Source organism: Sorex araneus, chromosome 5 (assembly GCF_027595985.1).
Source record: "Sorex araneus isolate mSorAra2 chromosome 5, mSorAra2.pri, whole genome shotgun sequence".
NCBI lineage: Eukaryota > Metazoa > Chordata > Mammalia > Eulipotyphla > Soricidae > Sorex > Sorex araneus.
The window spans coordinates 141548375-141569740 of NC_073306.1; the positions used below are offsets into that span (position 1 = coordinate 141548375).

Here is a 21366-nt window from a genome sequence, read left to right on the forward strand (position 1 = left end):
AAAACATCCAACCCCATCATAAAATGGGGCGAAGAAATGAACAGAAACTTTACCAAGGAAGAGATACGAATAGCCAAAAGGCACATGAAAAAGTGCTCTACATCACTAATCATCAGAGAGATGCAGATCAAAACAACCACGAGATACCACCTCACACCACAAAGACTAGCACACATCCAAAAGAACAAAAGCAACCGCTGTTGGAGAGGATGTGGGGAGAAAGGGACCCTTCTACACTGCTGGTGGGAATGCTGACTAGTTCAGCCCTTTTGGAAAACAATATGGACAATTCTCAAAAAACTAGAGGTTAAGCTCCCATTTGACCCAGCAATACCACTGCTGGGAATATATCCCAGAGAAGCAAAAAAGTATAGTCGAAATGACATCTGCACTTATATGTTCATCGCAGCACTGTTTACAATAGCCAGAATCTGGAAAAAACCCGAGTGCCCTAGAACAGATGACTGGTTGAAGAAACTCTGGTACATCTATACAATGGAATACTATGCAGGTGTTAGAAAAAATGAGGTCATGAAGTTTGCATATAAGTGGATCAGCATGGAAAGTATCATGCTAAGTGAAATGAGTCAGAAAGAGAGAGACAGACATAGAAAGATTGCACTCATCTGTGGAATATAGAATAATAGACTATAAGACTAACAACCAAAAATAGTAGAAATAAGTACCAGGAGGTTGTCTCCATGGCTTGGAGGCTGGTCTCTCATTCTGGGCAACTCAGAGAAGGGAACACCAAGTAAAACGTGGTCGGAGGTCATGTGGGGGAAGGGTGATGAGGGCCGAATATAGACTAGAGACTGAACACAATGGCCACTCAACACCTTTATTGCAAACCACAACACCTAATCATAGAGAGAGAACAAAAGGGAATACCCTGCCATAGTGGCAGTGTGGGGTGGGGGGAGACAGGACTGGGGAGGGTGGGAGGGTTGCTGGGTTTACTGGTGGTGGAGAATGGGCACTGGTGAAGGGATGGGTTATCAAACTTTGTATGGGAGAAACATGAGCACAAAAATGTGTAAATCTGTAACTGTACCCTCACGTTGATTCACTAATTAAAAATAAACTATTAAAAAATATATATAAAAAAAAAACCAAGTGCTGTGAGAAAGGGATCACTACCACTCAGAAATAAATACTCCCTGGTGTAAAACTTTAACCATTAACTCTTGCTCTTCAAAAATGGACAAGCAAATAGGGAATACTTGCACTATGCAAAGGAACTCAGAAGTGGACAATCGGGGCTGGAGCGATAGCACAGCGAGTAGGGCGTTTGCCTTGCACACGCTGACCCAGGTTCGATCCCCAGCATCCCATATGGTCCCCTGAGCACTGCCAGGAGTAACTCTTGAGTGCAAAGCCAGGAGTAACCCCTGTGCATCGCAGGGTCAGACCAAAAAAAAAAAAAATAGTGGACAATCTCTTCAATCCCAGGCATCTCATAAGGTTCCCTGAGCACTGACAGGAGTAATTCCTGAGTGCAGAGCCAGGAGTAACCCCAGAGCACCATCAGTGTGCCCCCAAAAGAAAGAAGTGGGGGATCTCACTGAGTAGGGTATACAGAGAAACAGAATATTCCAATGGAAAAGAGTGTGTTCTAAGCAAACAAGCAGGACAAGATAGGTTCTACACTTACAAATCAACGATGTGTTGATTTCAAACGAAAAAAAGGTGAGTGAGCAAAGGACTGGTAAAATCAGACAGAAAATAAACAGGACTGATTGCCTTCACCTAAGTGCTCAGTGCGAGCCCTCGCTGACGAGTCCAGGAGAGTAGCGCACTGTTAGACTTGACGTTCCTTGCTCTGGTGCTACTGCACCCCCTTCTGAGAGCCTATGTGCAGAGTCCCACATTTGGAACAGATCAGACTGTGGGTAATGCCTCAGCACAGCCACGTAGCTAAGCTGGAAGGTCTTGGTCCCTTGCCCAGGTGAAGTGGCCTCTTCATCCTGGTGCCTGGGGTTGGGCTCCTCACCTTCTGCACTGTCTCCCAAACTTAGCACATGTAGCCAGCAGACACCACAGTTCAAGAGGACCGAAAGCACTGCCCACAGCCTAACAGTGAAAACAGTGGGTACCAGTCTGCATGTTTGACCTGTAGCCGTGGCTTACCACCCTGTTGTCACCTTCCATGGGTCCCACCCTGTTGCAAGTGTTCCAGCCAGTGTGCTGCCTCTTTCCACCTTGCACCTGATTGTTCTGCGGTATGTCCTCTTGCCCCCAATCTCTTGGCTTTCCATTCAAAATACCTCAAGAGAACTGAGAAATACTTTCCAACACGAACAAAAGTCAGTCGTGAGTTGTATTTCTTTGTTCCTTGAGGCACCACAGGACACACAGACCCCTCCTGACAGGTCAACTATACCTGCTCACATCATCCCTGCACCCTGTTGCCACAGGAATTCAGAAGACACTCTCCCCTCCTCCTTCCCTTCCTTCCTGTTGAATGGGGGCGGGGGGCAGTGAATGGGCAGGATATGGACACACGGGACATGACACACATCTGAAAGCAGAGCCTGCATCAGCTGAGGACACACGGGAGGGACACACAGGAGAGACAACTGGAAGCACAGCCTGCATCAGCCAAGGCTCTCACTGGAACCACACCTGCAGCCTCAATGCTCACAAGCACCTGGCGTCAGCATAGATCCCCTCTGCTCACAAAGAGCCAGGGCTCCCACAGGCAGAAGTGCTGGGACTGTGCTGGGTTCAGCAGCAGCACCAGGGAATAAACGCGTGGCATCATGCTTGCAAGGCAAACATGTCCGCCCTCAGCCTTCCTCAGCCAGAGCCCAGGGACACCAATCTCACCCACTGCTGTCGCTGAGATGCCAACATCCTCTGATGCCAAAACCTTCACGCCAGATGTTTACTTTCTCCTTCTCTCTACCAGTGTTCAGTCCCTCTGCCGAGAAGGAGCCACACACTCATTTCTTCCCAGGTAGACCTGAGGGACCCATTTCCATGGCACTGGCACCTATTGCTTCCTGCCACAGGTCACAGAGCACCTCCAGCCCTCCCAAGGCTGCACAGGAGACAGGACAGCAGAGGCGGAACCACCCCAGCCGGGCGAACCCAGTCCTCTCCAGTCTGCAAACACCCCGCTGGGGAACACCTGATACTGCCCTGGGGTGTGTCCAGAAGGAGGCCAGCACTCGGGCTCAACCTGCAATGGCTGGCTCGCCGCCAGAGCTCATGCCGAGTGTCACGGGGCACCAGATGCCACCACTGATGCCAGTCTCTCCCCAGCACCTCACTCCCCCTTCACACACCCGTGCTTCAACAGCAGAGACAACAGGAAGCCCCTGTTTATTGACAAGGCTCTGCCCTGTCCTGCCACACCTTCACTCGCCCTGACACTCTTTCCTCCCCAGAGAAGGGAGAATGGAGAGAAAGCAGAGAAGGATGCCACTTTTATCAGAATTTCAATGGTGCCTGACGCAGGATCTCAATTCTGTGAAGTCCTAGTGAGGTAGCTCTCTCCCCTCTAATGCCCGCCCTTTCACACCTGCTGGCTGGAGAAGGGTCCTATGCAGGGTTCTACTGGGAGAGGGCCCACAGAACAGCTACTGACCCCCAGAGGTCTGGAACATTTCACTCCTCAGATGTCAAATGTTCTAGAAAATAGCCAGAACCTTCTACGTTCAGGTAATAAAAGTATTAAAACACTTGTCTTCAACACATTTTTAAGGGAAGTCAGGAAGGATGTAGGAAAGATACTTCAGCAGAAACATGGATGGAAGCTAAACCATGACCAAGAGGCAAGGGAGACACTCAGCAGACTGAGCACAGATCATCGACGCACAGCCCGGGGCCAGCTGGTGAGGGATGAGAGACCAGGGTTCCCAGAGGCCAGCACAGGGAGGCTGGGTTTTGTGAGACTGCAGCTCTGAGGTGGATGAAAGAGGGACTCGATGGCGCCTCTGGCTCTGAGAAACACAGTAAGAATCAGAACCAGCCAGGCAGTTTGAGGTCACGGGCAGCTGCCAACTTCCCCGTGGAATGCAGACTCCAGGCATGTGGCTCACTTTACACCCTGGGAAGAATCCCCAAAGGGCATTCTTCATGTCATATGATGGGCACATCTCCTCCCTGCCAGAGGACACACCCTCAGTCCTGGGGTCAAACAGGGAGAGTAACCAGCTCAGCTCTGACTCATGTCCAAAGTCCTGCTGCCTGAAATTTCAGAACACAAATCAGTGATTTGCTACTAAGCATTTCCGTTTCTCATCAAGCTGATCTGAATCAGAAACCCTCAGAGACCCCTGAGAAGTGGAGACCCCGCATGAGGCACAGCTCACTATGCTCATGGCTGGCTGTGCAGGCTGGGGCTGGAGGGCTCCACTGGGGGCTACTAGTGGCTCTGCCTCCCCCACGGCCTCACGCAGCTGCTGTGAGATGGGAGACAGCTCCTGGGCCAACCATAAGAGTCTGCCAATGTACAAGGGAGGCTAGTGCAGTTGTTACAGTTCTGGGGGGTTTCACCCAGCTGTGCTCAGTAATCACTCCTGGCAGGACTCAGGGGACCACATGTCACATGTGGTGCCAGGGATGGAATCCAGGTCAGCCACGTGCAAGGCCAGTGCCTGCCCCGCTACACCATCTCTCCGGGCCCACGTGAGATTTGTGAAGGAGTGTGAAGCTTGCCCTAGAAAGCGGAAGCCCAGGCACAAATAGCACACACTGAGCTCTGAACTGTGCGTGGGAAGCAGTGTGACACTACAGGATGCTATGGCAGGAAGGTCTGAGAGGCTCCACTCGTATCTGTAGTCACGGGGTCATTCACAGCAGAAAGCCCACGCGGAGCAGAGCGGCCATGGGGGAGAAGGCCTTACAGTGGTGCTCAGGGAGCAGTGATGGCATCTGGCCACCCGAGACATCAGCCAAGATTCCTGGAGTACTTGGTCACCTGAGTCCCAGGAGCAGAGAGTAAAGGGTGGCTGGGTGCAAAAACAGGGTCATGTAATGGCCTGCTGCTGAGAAAGGAACTCCACAGGACAGGGGCACCACAGTCTGTCACTGGACTTGGCACCTCCTCACCAAAGCTGGCCACAGAGCAGTACAGATACTGTCCACACGGCTGTGAGGACTCACAGAGAGTGGCTTCACATTCTGCTTTCTGAGCTTCATTCTAAAGAGATGTCACACAACCAGACACTGAAGGGATCCTGCCAGACGAACACTTCCCCAGTCTTCTCTTGGAAGAAAACCGTTTCTTTCAGAAACGCCTGTCCAGGCTGTCCTGGGCTACCTGTAATGTGCCCAGAAATGCTAGCAGGGCCTCCGATCAAATGGCAAGAAACACACCAACCCCCGGCAGGAAAGTGTATGGGAGAGTAACAGCAGCAAGGAAAATTCCTGGTGGCCGGAGCAATAGTGCAGCAGGTAGGGTATTTGCCTTGCACACGGCTGACCTAAGTTGGATACCCAGCATCCAACAGAGTCCCCAGAGCCCACCAGGAGTGATCCCTGAGTGCAGTCAGGAGTAACTCCTGAGCACCACAAGGTGTGGCCCCAAAGCCCCACACCTGCACATACATCCCACCTCAAAAAGAAAAGAAAAGAAAAGACTTTCTAAAGGTCCTGACCAAGAGGATTTCTTCAGCTACAGGCTTGCTAGCAAGAAATCTGCTGTTTTGGAAATATGCTTTTCTCCTGCTTGCTGGAGACAGAGACACCTGGGGTACCTCTGCTCTCAGGCACTTCCCTGAAATACTGGCAGGAGGTAAACTACGGCTCAGCCATGAATCTAGCCCTGACTGAGTCAGGGATGAGCCAGGGCATATGGAACAGCTGGAATTCCCTCAGCAGCCCTCACACCATTTCTTTTGTTGTTATCGAGGGAAGAAGCTCCCAGGTGGTACTCAGGAGGCCTGGGGGACCTTCAGCAACTTCTTCTCAACCGGGCCAGTGATACAATACAAGGGCCCAAAAACAGGGTCACATAATGGCCTGCTAAGAAAGGAACTCCACAGGTCAGGGGTGCCAGAGTGAGCACCTCCTGGTGCTACTGGACTTAGCAGCTCCTCACCACAGCTGGCCTGCAACACTAGGGATCACTCAGGCCACCCAGGGTACTAAGGGATTGCCAGGGTTAGCCCTGGCTGTGCACTGGGGAATCACATGGTTCCAGGCATGGAACCAGGGTTAGCCACATGCAAGGCAAGCCCATGGCCCTTGTACAACCTCTCTGGCCTCTTCTAGTTTCTGCCAACGTATGAAGTTGAGAAAATGGGCCACGGACCCACACACTGCTGCTGATTCCCTCTGCTCCCCCCCACAGACACGGCGTTGCAGACAGCCGTCAGCAGCTCTGGGCAGCTCTGGGCTTCTGGACTTTCACTGACTTTCTAACTTGTGTGTGATTTTCAGTGAATTAATAAGGGGCAATAAGTCCCTGAAGGACAGTCTAAATCTGCAACCATCTGGTTTTTCATTTTGTTTATAAAAAAGGTGCACTACGCTCAGCCACTCTTGTCCTAAGAGCAAGGAAAAGTTGCCCCTATCAGAGATTCCTCTAAAAATGCCCACCACGACTTCCTGACTACCATACTCCTGTAACCCTCAGGAGTCAGGTGGCAAGCTGCCACCTCCCAGATTGCTGGCTGCAAGGCACTGCTGACCAATACACTCAAGAAGAATCTTAGGGTTTGCCAACCTCTCCCTCCTAAGTGCTCTCGGAGGCGCTGTGAAGTAGCCATGGTCATAAGCTCCCCCAATACAGAGCCCTGCAGTCTCACTTCCCTCTCCAAGGCATCCTGCCCCAGGGTCTCTCCACAAAGTGCGCTCACCAAAGCGAAAGTAAAACAGAGGCCGGTTTCCCGCGGTGCTGGCCACCCGCTCTCGGACCACGGCGTCTCGGATGTCGCACACCCCCAGGTTGCCGGCGTGCAGCATCCTCCGTGGGGCTCCGTCACTGTGCTGCAGTCTACACCGGACCACGGCAGCTCCATTCGCTGCTGTAACAAGTTGAAAAAAAACTAATTAATCCAAACTTTAGTTTTTTTTAAATTTGTTACAGCACTGAACAGAGCCGCTGACCCCATGCAGAACAGCACAAAGAACAGCCAAGGGACTTGGGTGAAGGGCCACCCTCGGAGCTGCGTGCGGTGGCCAGCGTCTCGGGGCCGTACCCCCACATCTCTTCCACTTGTCAGGTAAGGCACAGAAACAGAGACCCGGCCAGTGGGAGCCACACTCAACCACCTGCCCTGGCCCCGACACGGCTTGTCGAGGGGAGTGGGAATGACTGGGGGCCCACAGGTCACACAGGGCTGCCAGTCAGCCCCAAAAACATCTGCTCTAACTCACTTGCAGAAAAGAAGTTTGCTACTTTTAGATGCAGCCTACAGGAACCCCACCCAATGCTAAGTGGGGGGTACCTATACACTAACGCTAGTATCCAGAACCATGTCAGAACCACAGCAGTAGAACACAGCACAGCAGCCAGGGGTCCTGGAAAGTAAGCGCCAGGACATGCCGGGACAGCTGAGAGCAGACCAGGCCCGGGAGACAACCTCCTGACAAGGCTGCATTCGGGCACCCTGGACCACACCACAAGGCTGTGCTGCTGACTTTTCAATGTCAACACTGAGCGGGATCCAGCACATTGCAAGCAGCTCCGTGAAGCACACCTGAGGGAGATTTCTGCACCCTCCTTTCAGTCCTGAGAGGCAGAGAAGCGGCTGGGTCAAAGGCCCACTGACTGCCAGTGCAGTGGGGCTAGACTTTGAGGAAGAAATGCAACATTTTGTAATAACTGCAAAGAATTTCCTGATCTGCCCCCACCCCAGTGACAACAACAAAAACCCTGATCTAGACAATAATCAACAGCATTGATTTTCAGTTCACTAAACCGAGGCTCATATTTAAACCTTAACTGTTCTCTTATTGCTGGATTATTGAATTTGAAGCCACCAAACATCAATGCTCTGGAGCAGCGAAATGCTGGCTGAGCTGGGCACACCAACAACAAACCCAGGTTCCTCCTGCGGAGACCTAGCTGCTGCAGCCTTGCAGAGGGCAGGGCTGGCCACATCCCATGGGGCCATGCACGTTTGTTCTCTGTGGCTCCAGGTAACTCCTAAGGCTAAGGAGGGGCAATCATACTCGGAGATTACATACTCGCAGGCTGGGGCAGGTAGGCGCCAATCAGTTTCGACCTCTTCTTCTCGTACCCTTTCTGCGTGATGTCACCTAGAAGAGAAGGGAAAGAAGTTTGAGATGGTTCCAGCAGGCTGAGCAGAGGGTGCACAGTCCTCGCTGACATCACAATGTGCAAGAAAGTTAGTGCTGGCCCCTCCCAGACTCCCATCTTCCAACTGTCTGCAACAACAGACCACCACCACCCATCCCGGCTCAGTTCTACGCTCCTTGGTGCAATGAGGGGGGTTCCGGCAGACCCAAAGAGCGATTATGACCATCCTCCCACATCAGAGGAGCAGGGACGTCCCCCCACATGTGCACACCACTCAGTGCATCAGCAGGGAACGGAGTGGGCAGCAACAGGGAAACGGCATCCAATGCCTTTGCTATTAACATTCCTTCCCATGACCTAGACAAGTGTGTTGATGCTAAGGACATCAAGCTGTGAGGGCATTTTTGGAAATAAGTGGCAAAGATCAAATAAGACATAAAAAAAAACTGGGGCCCGAGTAAACCCCAAATATGTGAGACAGGTGCTACATTAAAGTCAGAAAGTAACTGTTAAAGCTATGCTGCTGGGCATGGACACTGTATTCCATGGTAAGAGTTTGCGTGGGACCAAATGTGACACACAATCACCTATACCTTTCACAAGTATTAAATATTCAGCTTGCTTTTGGAGTGCGTAAAAACCATGCAGCATGTGGCACTCCAACAAAGAGAAAAGCAATTAGATTTGAGGAGACAGGACAAAAGCAGGTTATGGACAGGATCTCCAGCAAAATCCTTCTGATCTGAATCCACCACCAATAATATAAAAGCAACCATACACCATGACCCTTTTGTGGAATTGATCCCAGGGATGCAAGGATGGTTCAATATGTACAAGTCAATTAATGAGATTCCATGTAAGCAAAGATAAAAGTCATCATATAGACAGATTAAGACCAAGCATTAGACAAGAAGCAATGCTCACTTATAATTAAAAAGTCTCGGTAAAATGGGTGAGAATAAACTTTCCTCAATACAGAGAAGGTCAGTTACTGCAAACCCACACACAACATTATAGTCAACAATGAAAATTAAATTTCCTGTAAGATCAGGCACAGAACAAGGGTATCATTATCATCACTACTGTTTGCCATAGCATGAGAAGTCCTATCCACAGCAGTTAAGCAAGAGATATTATGGGACTCAGATTGGAAAAGAAGTAGTCTGCTCACTGTTATTCTGAGATGACAGAATATTATCTTAGAAAACGAGGGTGGGTTGGGAACCCTCCTAAAAACAACACGCCTATAACATAGCAGACTATAAAGTCAGTATGCAGAAATTCAAGGCAATTCTATATGAAAGCAAAGAGACAGAAGGGTGGAGGGGACAACAGCATTCCCAATTTTTCATCAAAAAGTCAACTAACATGGGAAATCAACCTGAGACAAAAGAAAACTATAAACTGCTATTCAAAGAAATAGAAAACACAGGAAACAGAAGCATTTCCTGCTCATGGATTGTAAGAATTATCATTTCATTTCATTTTACTTTTTGGTGTTTGGATCACACTGGCAGTGCTCAGTGATTACTCCTGGCTCTGTATTCAGGTGTCACTCCTGGTGGTGCTCAGGGGACCATACGGTATACCAGGGACTAACCCAGGCCAGCGCTTCATGCAAAGCAAGAGCCCAGCCCACTAGACTATCGCTCTGGCCCAGGATTCGCATTTTTAAACAACCATCCTACCCAATGCACTAAACAGATTCAAAATGCAGTTCCCCTAAAAATTCCTACAGCAGATTCTAAGGATATGAACCAAATACTGCTAAAACTTATATGGAATAGCGAAACCCCCAAATAGCCAAAGCAATCTGGAGAAGGGGGCAGTTTTGGGGTGGGGAGAAAGAGACGGAAAATTTGTCTCTCCCCAACCTTAAAGTATACTATAAAGCTATGGTAGTTAAAACTATGTGGTACTGGAATAAAATGAACTCTCAGGTCAGTGGAATAGAATTCACAATCGAGACAAACCCTCAGGTATATGGGCAGCTAAACTTCAACAAAAAAATTAACTGTATCAAGTAGAGCAAGGAAAGCCTCTTCACCAAGCAGTGCTGGGAAAACTAGCTACACGACCCCTCCCTCCAGCCTCCCAAATTCTGGGGGCACTATTTCTCACCAGACACAAAAGTTAATTCAAAGTGGATTAAAGACTTCAATGTTAGACCTGAAACCATGAGATCCATCAAGAAACACATACGCATAACTCAATTCTGATACTAGAGAATCTCTAGATTTCTCTCTCTAGAAAGCTGCAATGTCATTGTCATCAGCCTAGCAAACAGAAGTAAAAATTAACAACTAACAAGCTTTTACACTGAGAAACAATAATTGGAATAAAGATACCCTACTGTATGGGAGAAAATATTTGCTCACAACACACCTGACAAAAGGCTAGCATACAAGATTTATAAAATAATCACAGAACTTAAAAACAAACAATCCACCTAAAAAAAATAGTAAGGGCAGCTAAAGAGATACTTCCTCGGGGGCCGGAGCGATAACACAGCAGGTAGGGCGTTTGCCTTGCATGCGGCCGACCCGGGTTCGATCCCCGGCATCCCATATGGTCCCCCAAGCACCACCAGGAGTAATTCCTGAGTGCAAATCCAGGAGTAACCCCTGAGCATCGCTGGGTGTGACCCAAAAAGCAAAAAAAAAAAAGAGAGAGAGAGATAATTCCTCAGAGAAGACATATACATGGACATTAGGAATATGGCAAAAATCTTCTTTATCCCTTATCACCCAGGAAATGCAAAGCCAAACCACAATGAGATAGTACCTCAAAGCCATGAAACTGGCACTCATCAAAAAGAGTAGAAACTGGAGCCAGAGTGAGAATACAGTGGATAGGGCATTTGCCATGTGGGCAACTGATTCAGGTTTGATCCCTGGCATCCCATATGTTCCCTGAGCACAACCAGCGTAATTCCCAAGTGCTGAGCCAGGAGTAACCCCTGAGCATCACTGGGTGTGACCCAAAAAGCAAAAATAAACAAAAAAATAAAATAAAAATAAAGAGAAAGGAAAGAAAGGAGAGAAAGAGAGAAGAAAGAAAGAAAGAAAGAAAGAAAGAAAGAAAGAAAGAAAGAAAGAAAGAAAGAAAGAAAGAAAGAAAGAAAGAAAGAAAGAAAGAAAGAAAGAGAGAAAGAGAGAGAGAAAGAGAAAGAGAGAAAGAGAAACAAACAAACAAACAGTAGAAATTGAGCCGGAGCAATAGTACAGCAGATAATGCTCTTCCTTCCACACTGCCAACCCAGACTCCATCCCCAGCTTCCCACATGGCCCCCTGAACACAGCCAGGGGTAATTACTAAGTACTGAGCCAGAGTGATCCCTGAGCACCACCAGGTGTGGCCCAAACCGAACAACAATAACAAACAAACAACAAAAAAAGTGCTGGTGGGGATGTGGAAAAAAGGAACCTTCATCCACTGTTGACGGGAATGTTTAGTTCGGCCTCCAAGGAAAATAGTATGGAAACTTCTCAAAAAACTAAGAATGAGTTTCCATGTGATCTAGCAATTCTACTTCTTGGCACCACCCCAAGAGACCAAGACTATTCATTCAAAAGGCATTTGCTCTTCTACATTCACAGTAGCTCTATTCACCAGAGCCAAGACCTGGAATCAACCCAAGGATCCAGGAACAGAGGAGTGGATAAAGAGACTGTGGTACACATACACGATGGAATACTATTTGACTAAAGGAAAAAATGAAATCCTGCAGTTCACTATCACGTGGATGAAACTAGAGGGCATCATGCTGGCTGCAGTGAACCAGAGGGAGAGGGATGGTGTGATCCTGCTCACGTGTGGAATACAAGGAAGCACAGTTAGGGAATTAAAAGTAGCCAGTGGTACAGCTACCTGCAAAAAATATGAAATCTGACCTCTGTCTAATGCCAGGCATAAAGTCAGATCAAAGTGGATTAAAGACCTCAAGATCAGACATGGATCTATAAGGTACATAGAGGAAAATATAGGCAGAACTCTCCATTATATTGGAGCTAAAAGCATCTTTAGGGATGAAACAGCACTGACCACGCAAGTGGAAGCAAACATAATCAAATGAGACCACATCAAACTAAGAAGCTTCTGTACTTCAAAGAAACAATGTCCAAAATACAGAAAGAACCCACAGAATGGGAAAGAATATTTACCCAATACCCATCTGATAAGGGATTAATATCCAGAACATACAAGACACTAGTAGAATTGTACAAGAAAAAAACCTTCAACCCCATCAAAAAGTGGGGAAAAGAAATAACAGAAGTTTCCTCAAAAAGGAAATACAACTGGCCAAAAGGCACATGAAAAAATGCTCCACATCGCTAGTCATCAGGAAGATGCAAATCAAACCAAGGAGATATCATCTCACACCACAGAAACTGGCATACATTCAAAAGAGCAAAAGCTGGAGCCAGAGCAATAGCACAGCGGGTAGGGCATTCGCCTTGCACGTGGCCGACCCGGGTTCGATCCCCGGCATCCCATATGGTCCCCCAAGTACCGCCGGGAGTAATTCCTGAGTGCAAAGCCAGGAGTAACCCCTGAGCATTGCTGGGTGTGACCCAAAAAGAAAAAAAAAAAAAAGAGCAAAAGCAACCAGTGCTGGCATGAATGTGGGAAAAAAGGGACGCTCTTTCACTGTTGGTGGGAATGTCGACTGGTCCAGCCTTTCTGGAAAACAATATGGACAGTCCTTTAAAAACTAGAAATTGAACTTCCATATGACTCCGCAATACCACTTCTGGGAATATATCCCGAGAATGCAATAAAGCACAGTAGAAATGACATCTGTACATGTATTTTCATTGCAGCACTGTTCACAATAGCCAAAATCTGGAAACAACCCGAGTGCCCTAAAACAGATGACTGGTTAAAGAAACTTTGGTACATCTACACAATGGAATACTATGCAACTGTCAGAAAAGATGAAGTCATGAAATTTGCTTATAAATGGATAGACATGGGGAGTATCATGCTAAGTGAAATGAGTCAGAAAAAGAGGGACAGACATAGAGGGACTGCACTCATTTGTGGAGTGTAGGGTAGCATCACATGAGGCTGACACGCAAGGACAACAGATACAAGGGCCAGGAGGATTGTCCCATGGCTGGAAGCCTGCTTCATGAGCGAAAGGGAGAAGGCAGATGGAACAGAAAAGGGGTCACTATGAAAATGATGGCTGGAGGAATCAGTCGGGATGGGAGATGTGTGCCGAAAGTAGATAATGGACCAAACATGATGGCCTCTCAGTGTCTGTGTTGCAAGCCATAATGCCCAAAAGTAGAGAGAGAGTATGGGGAATATTGTCTGCCATGGAGGCAGGGGGAGGGTGGGAAAATGGGGGCAGACTCGGGATATTGGTGGTGGGGAATGTGCACTGGTGGAGGGATGGATGTTTGATTATTGTGAGATTGTAACCCAAAGATGAAAGTTTGTAACTATCCTGCGGTGATTCAATAAAATTTTAAAAATAAAAAAAGATTTTTTTAAGTAGCCAGTGGTTACAAATCCTGAGAATCAACCTGAGAAATGAGTTTGCTAAGGGTTTGGGAAAGGGGCAGGGGGAGCTGGAGAAAGAGGCAGGGGAATGCTGACACTGTGGAAGTAGGGAAGTTGCGGGAATGCTCTATGCTTGAATCATTACTATTAACAGCATTATATATCATTTATACCACTTGTCAGCCCGTTGCTCATCGATTTGCTCGAGCGGGCGCCAGTAACATCTCCATTTGTCCCTGTCCCGTGCTAGTGTAGCTCAATGGCATCTGCTCGCTCCAGGAACACGAAAAGCCTCAAACCGTTCATTCAGGGTCTTGACGAAGAATTCTGGCCAACTCGTAGGTGGGTGGCCACACATTCTTTTAACGTCCCATGGAATCCAGTTGGTAATGGCTCTAATCCAGTGGTCGGCTCCAAAAAGCATTACGTGTCTGGCCCATCTAATTTTCGGCGCCTTGGCAAACGAGGCAGCGTCCCTGATCCTCGATCATCGGCAGAGGTTGGAACTCTGGATTCCTCCTCTCACTTGAGTGAAACGTGATATTCCAAGCATAGCTCTTTTGATTTCTCTCTGGGAGACCTAAATAGTGTTCTCATCCTGTTTTCATAGGGCCCAGGTCTCTGAGGTGTATGTTAGTGCAGGAAGAACAATGGGGTCAAAAAGATGTGCCTAGAGCCGGAGGTTCTTCATCCTCTTTACAACTTCCTTGATGCTCTTGAAGGCGTTCCACACTGTTCTCTTCCTCCTTCGCTGTTCTGGCGCCAAGTTGTTCCTCATGTTGAGTTCTCGACTCAGGTACACATAGCTGCTGCATTCGGAGATGTTTGTTCTGTTGAGAGCAAATGGAAAGTCAGGAACTAGTTCGTTTCTCATGAACATTGTCTTCATGAGATTCAGCTGCAGTTCGACTTTTCCAACTCACAGTCGAAGTCAGCCAGCATTTGTGCTGCTTGGTTAATGTTTGGTGTCATGAGAACGATGTCATCAGGCAGTGTAGTTACCGACCATCTATCTTCACTCCCATTCCTTCCCATTCCAGTCGTCGCATGATATTTTTGAGGGTGGCACTGAAGAGTTTCGGTGAAATGGTATTACCCTGCCAAACCCCTCTCTTTACATCAATGATCTCTTCCTTGTAGAATGGTGAGATCCTGGTGGTGAGTCCGTAATACAGCTCGCAGAGGATCTTGATGTACTGAGTTTGAGCGCCCTGTTTGGCTAGGACTTCAATGACCGCTTCAGTTTCAACAGAATCAAAGGCCATCTTTAATTCGATGAACATTAGACAGAGCAGCATCTTGAACTCTCTCAAAACCTCAATAGCTTGGTCACCGTGTAGATATGGTCGATCGTGCTGAATCCTTTTCAGAACTGGCTTGCTCGCATAGTTGTCCTTCGTCTAATGTTCTGCCTATTCTATTCAGGATGATTCAAGTGAACAACTTGTAGACAACAAACAACAAGCAGATCAGGCAATAGTTGCTGATGTGGATATATATCATGGGACTTAAAACTTGAAGTTTTAAAAAATGATGATATATCTATGTTATTGTGAGAAAAAAACAGACTATATGAAATCTGGATCCCAGGGGAACACTGAGCTTCATTTCAATGAGTCGGTGGATCAGAGAAGGAACCCAGCTTTAGGCGGTTGTCTTGTGCACGCTTCTGCTCATAGACCCAGAGAGTGGCTGTCCTCAGCCACTGTTCCTCCTCCAAAGGTCTCTAGCCTGATAAAGCTACTAAGCTTCCATAAATATATATTAACTTCCATCACTCTGGCTCATGTCCACACTTTAAAATTCACCATATCTAGGGGCACACTGGCCTACTCCACACTTATGGTAGGGGAGTTACATGAAGCTGGAAGGACTGTTCCAGGTGGCATGGGGCACCTCCCCAGGGTGCTCTGTTGACCACAGCTGGATGCTGCACCTGCCAAGTGCTCAAACATTTCCCACAGAAAGTCCCAATCAACCAGTCCCCATACTTCAGTATCCAAGACAACTCTTCTTTGTTTGTGATTTTAGACCATGCCCTGCTGGGCTCAGGGCTCACTCCTGGTTTGTTTGTTTGTTTTTTTACTCAGGGAACCATAAAGGGATGCTGGGGATCGAACCCAGGGTGGCTGTGTGCAAGGGAGTGCCCTACCTGCTTTACTATCACTCTGGTCCAGCACAGGCTTTTTTTTTTTCTCTCTCTCTCTTTTTTTTTTTTTTTTTTTGCTTTTGGGTCACACCCAGCGATGCTCAGGGGTTACGCCTGGCTCTGCACTCAGGAATCATTCCTAGCAGTGCTCAGGGAACCATATGGATGCCGGGGATCAAACCCGGGTCGGCCGCATGCAAGGCAAACGCCCAGCCCATTGTACTATCACTCCAGCGACAGCACAGGCATTCTTCTTCTTCTTTTTTTTTTTTTTTAATTGAATCACCATGAGAAAAGTTACAAAGCTTTCAGGTTAAGTCTCAGTCATACAATGACCAAACACCCATCCCTTCACCAGTGCACATGTTCTACCACCAAAAACCCCAGTATACCTCCCATCACACCCCGTAGCCCTCTTCCCGCCTGTGTGGCTGATGATTTTCACCTTACTGTCTCTTTACTTTGATTACGTTCAATATTTTGACAGAAAACTCACTATTATTATTTGAAATTTTCCCCCAACAATCAAACCTGCCGAAAGACATCATTTGATAATTTGTTTTCCATTGCTGAGAATGAAGAGCACATGAGGTCGCGCAGCCGCAACAGTGGCCACACGGTTTTGGATGTCTGGTATTTTAGTAATTAAGTCCAGAGAAATTTCTGCCAGAAGTCACATCACTGCAAGCTCATACCTTTGTTTAGTGGGCTTTGAAAGATAGTGGTCACCACGCTGCCGCCACCGCCAAAAGGAAAGGCTGAAGAACAAAAATCTTCCCCCCCCCGCCCCGCCTGGGGCAGCACGGGGCGACACGGGCTGTAGCTTAGTTCACAGTCTAGAGGATTTCTGCAAGAATCTGCTGGGTTCCGAAATTAGTTAGTGGGCCTCTGGGATCATGGTCGTTCAAGAGCAGAGGAGCCATTCGTGTGGGCCGCTCGGGGTCTTGTCTGGGCGGAGAGCAGCGTTGATACCGCCCCCTATTCCAAGATCTCCCATGCACCCTGTCATTGCAAGCTCATACCTCTGTCTAGTGGGCTCTCAGCACAGGCATTCTTTAAATCCCTTTTAACTTTGATAAAGTGAATGTGAGACACAAAACTGCAGAAATTGTAGTTTCAGTGAAGAGTGGTTATTTGAAACACATTCCCCTCTATGAAAAATACTACGTTATATACTCAGAAAAGTTTCCGAGTCTGAAGTTTTCAGCAATAGAAAGGAGGCTGCAGGGGGTGTTACAGAAAAGAGATTTTCAGGCAAGTGAAAAGTTTCAGAGGAAACTCCAAAAAGGTCAGCCCAGCAGAGGGAGGCTGAGAGAGTCTGGGACAAACTTCAAAAGGAAGAGTTACCCCCTCTTGACAATGCAGTTCTTAGGTCCCAAGGGGAACCCGGGCTCAGCAAGAAGACAAGGGGACTATCTGTCAGTCTGCTCAGTTCCACCTGCAGACCCGGGACAGGACTGGGTGGGGGATCTGGCTGCGTCTGGGCCACAGGATGTGTGTACAGGCCACCACCACAGCAAACCAAGTCGGCAAGGGAGCCGACCCGCTGGCCAGAACGGTTTCCATTCTCCTGTCAGGGTGTTTATTGCACCGGGATGAGTGCTTCACAGAACAAAGCAATCATCTCCATGTTTGGAATGCTGCGTCTCTCAGCCCCTCCGTCCACCGCTCCTAAACCGATGGCTTTATAAGGCTTGGGGAAGCACCAGGCGGCCCCCTGCACCACTGTCCCAGACACCACCCCTTTCTGCACCAAGACAGGGCTGTCCATGCAGCATGGCGTCCTCTTGCCCTGCACACAGCTAAAGCCCTACAGAATCGGCCTGCTTTTCTGGTCACCTCTTTCTCTCTGATACAATACTGACAACAATACCCATGAACTTCTGCCACCTACTAAGGTGCTGCTACACAGTGTGAAGTACCACATGCGGCAGGCAGGGACCATACTTGAGAAGCCCAGCACTTCTTCAGAGCCAAAGACTTGTCCACATTGTGCTGGACACAGGAGTCCGAGTTGAGCTCCTCAGGTGTGTGGCCTTGGAAAAGAATGGCCAGCCACCATCAAGGAGTTCTACTCGCACACACACCCAAACCACTGTGAGGCTGTTTCCCATTTACATGTAGGCTGTATTCACGCCGGTCCTGTGTGTGTGCTGTCTTCACACCAGCCCTTCATGCATGCTGTCTTCACACCAGCCCTGCATGTGTGCTCTGTCTTCACACCAGTCCTGTACACTTGCTCTGCCTTCACGCCAGTCCTGCACACTTGTTCCATCTTCACACCAGCTCTACACACTTGCTCCATGTTCATGCTAGCCTGCTTTCCTTGGGCCTATATCCAATGTGCAGTTTAGTATCAAATTTCATAAGGGGATGATGAAACATACTGTGAGGGACAACACAGGCCAGCCTGAGTGTGATTCCCCACATGGTATGAAGCAGGGGAGTCTCAAGAATGACAGATCAGTGTGGAAGTCGATGTGGAGGTCTCGTTCTGTTCAGCAGGGAGAACCCTTTGTAGGGCGCAGCCAAAAGAACAGACGCAGCGCCCGGAGGAGGGAGAAAAGGCATTTATTCTATGGCAGTTACAGTATTTATACCTCCCTGTTGGGAGGAGGTGGTGCCAGGACCCCAAATAGAAATGCAGGGTGTGGCACGGGATTTAGCTAGTAATAAACAAATGCTGATAGGATAAGATCAGTAAGATTAGGAGTGGCATCCTTTGCTAGGTGTGGCATAGGGTTAGCTAGTGATTAAACAAATAGTGACAGGATAAGATCAGTAATGTAAAATGACTCCCTACAGATCAGCATTTAGGATGTCCAAGTTTGTTTAAATTAAAGTTCCTTGAAACATTTCCTTAGAGGTATGAGCAAAAATAAACCATTTCTTTTAAGTGGTAGTTGATCACAAACACTATCTTCAAGCTCCCTGTCTCCTGAGTACCCATCACTTACCCTGTACAGACCTAAAACCAATGCCAACCAGCTTTTACTCTGTGAGAAAATGTTGGAAACAGACTCATTTTCTCCATAGTTTAATTTAAAAACCATTTCTGGCACAATGGGGATAGGAACCAAAAAAATCCTATGCAATACACGCTCACATGCGCACATGTGCCTACTCATTAAACCTGACTCTTTGTATATGGAAAAAATCCTCTTTTTTCTTTTTTTGCCACAGCCAGCGATGCTCAGGGTTTATTCCTGGCTCTGCACTCAGGAATTATCATGGCAGGGCTCGGGAGGCCATATGGGATACCGGAGATTGAACCCAGGTTGGCTGGGTACAAGGCAAGCGCCCTACCCACTGTGCTATCTCTCTGGCCCCTTCCATTAAGTAAATGAACCTTTCACTGGAGCAAAGCCACCATGTCAGGGAAGCCTGCAGTCCAGCTCTAGAGGAAGTGGCACCTTGGCTGCCATGTATGTGGCTCAGCACAAAGCTCAGCCTAGCCAGGGCTGCAGAAACAGACCCTGTGCAGAAAGCTCCATGTCACTTCTTAGTCTGATCAACCTAGCTCTCCCCCATGTCCTTGGTCCTAGCCAAGTCCTACCTCTACCTCACTCACATCCCAGAACCAGAAATGGGGAGGTTGTGGGGGCAGGAGGGTGGAGTAGTGGGCAACTATCAATATCACAGGCTGGGGAACGGAACCCCAAACAACAGCATAGGAAAGGCATCAACAAATACATGGCCATGCCCACCATTCTGCTCTCCAGTCATGTTTCCTGGGGACCCTTCCCTGCCCAAAGAACTTGCTACACAGGGGCTTCTGAGCTGGGCTCAGACCATCTCCATCTTCATGGCAGGGAACAGAGGTACAGGGACAGCTCCTGTCCCCAGGTGGCTGGGTGGACACTGCCTACATCAGAGGAGAAACTGGCAGGACAAACCCCTCTCCGTGTCAGCTCCCTGGGTGTGCCCCAATTCTCCCAGGGGCAAACTCTTTCCCACGAGGATGTATGGGGAGCTGGCCCCGCATCTACCTCAGACGGGACAGGCATAGACACTGGATCCCCTGCTCCAGGTGGCTTTCCCTAGCAGCTTGTCCATCACTTATCCTCATTTGCCTACCACTCAACTTCAGCCCATGCTCTAAGCTAAATAAAAGTCTTTAAGGAAAGAAACAATTCACAGCGAAGCCCACCTGTCTATCCCTAGATGCTCGGAAGTACTGTGTGCTCCATCAGCAGTGGCACTGGGGCAGTGCCAGCTTCGACTAGGTCAGTCAGGCTCAACATCCTACTATGTAGCGGAGCACCAGACCCACTGTACTTATCTCTCCTGCCCCACTTTCCTGTTTTCTTTACATATGTCTCTTGCAAAACTACCCTGTCCTCCTTGATAAGAAGTGCAGTGCCTTTCAGACACTTCTGAGCATCAGCATTCTCTGTTCAAGGAGGTAAGATGGACTCAGACCATCCTGTCAATACACACATGCTCACACAAACGTATAAACACACACACACACCTTTATTCATACGCACACACACACACACACACACCACACACACACACACACACACACACACACACACACACAGGACACCCAGGACATCAGCCAGGAGCCCAAGCTTTCTAAGCGTAACAGCACAGAACCACAGAGCTGCCTGCAAGCACTCCAACACTCAACAGCCACTCTGCAAATACCTGAGACTGAACTAACTTGCACAGAACTTATTTCCAAGACTGGCGAATGGGGTGCGTAGACTGGACAGTGCAGCAGTTCTGTGGGTGCTCGTGTTTTACAAAAAAAAATTCCATTCTAAAACACCCATGACCTGAAATCCACCAAGACCCTATTCTTTGCTAGAAGGTAAACACAAAACAGCAGGGAACTTTGGCTTTTAAAAAACTAAAAACATGTTGGTGCTTGGCTCTACTGGTTCACAAAGACTGGGGATGGGGCTTGGTGAAGGCAGAGAAGAGGGCGAGGCTCTGGCTGCAGGGATAGCGTCAGCACAGCCCGCACAGAGATGTCACAGTGTGCATGTGGAAGGGTTTTCAAGGGTACTGGCTACAACACACAGTGAAAGACACCATTATCATTCACACCTCACAGACAAGGTCAGCTGAGCACTTCACCTTTCTCTGCATCTCCATCCCAGTGATTCTATCCCACGTGTGGCTGCTGTGCCCTGCAGTGGAGTGGAGTAGCAGGACCTACTGTCACCCTGACAGTCTCTGAGATCCAACACATCAGGAAGCACAGAGACTGCTTTTCCCAGTGCTTCTGGGTCCTGCCCCTAAGAATCCTTGACATCGTTTGCATATTTACCTTCTTAAGGCATGTGGTTTCAAAATTTTTTAAATACACTCAATAAATATTTGGAGTTCTTTTACTTTGTTTCTGTTTGGTTTTGTTATCAAATAAATTAAATTTACAAAAATTAACAAGCCTTTCTTAGTGTTGCTTCCAAGTCAAGAAATGGACTTCCAACTGCTAACACCAGTAAAGAAGAGCATTGTAAGTTTCTGTTTACAGGAA

At 48.1% G+C, this 21366-nt stretch overlaps 1 protein-coding gene across 2 annotated transcripts in view; it reads right to left on the minus strand.

Moving 5' to 3' along the window:
* DIP2C (disco interacting protein 2 homolog C) overlaps positions 1-21366 on the minus strand; it is a 193753-nt gene that overhangs the window by 85997 nt on the left and 86390 nt on the right. The window contains exons 2-3 of one of the 2 annotated variants that reach the window (XM_055137624.1): positions 8143-8214; positions 6810-6977 (exon numbers count right to left, since the gene is read on the minus strand). In XM_055137624.1, the coding sequence (XP_054993599.1) occupies positions 6810-6977; positions 8143-8214 (240 nt within the window). The remainder of the gene's footprint in view (positions 1-6809; positions 6978-8142; positions 8215-21366) is intronic. The other variant, XM_055137625.1, reaches the window with a different exon arrangement.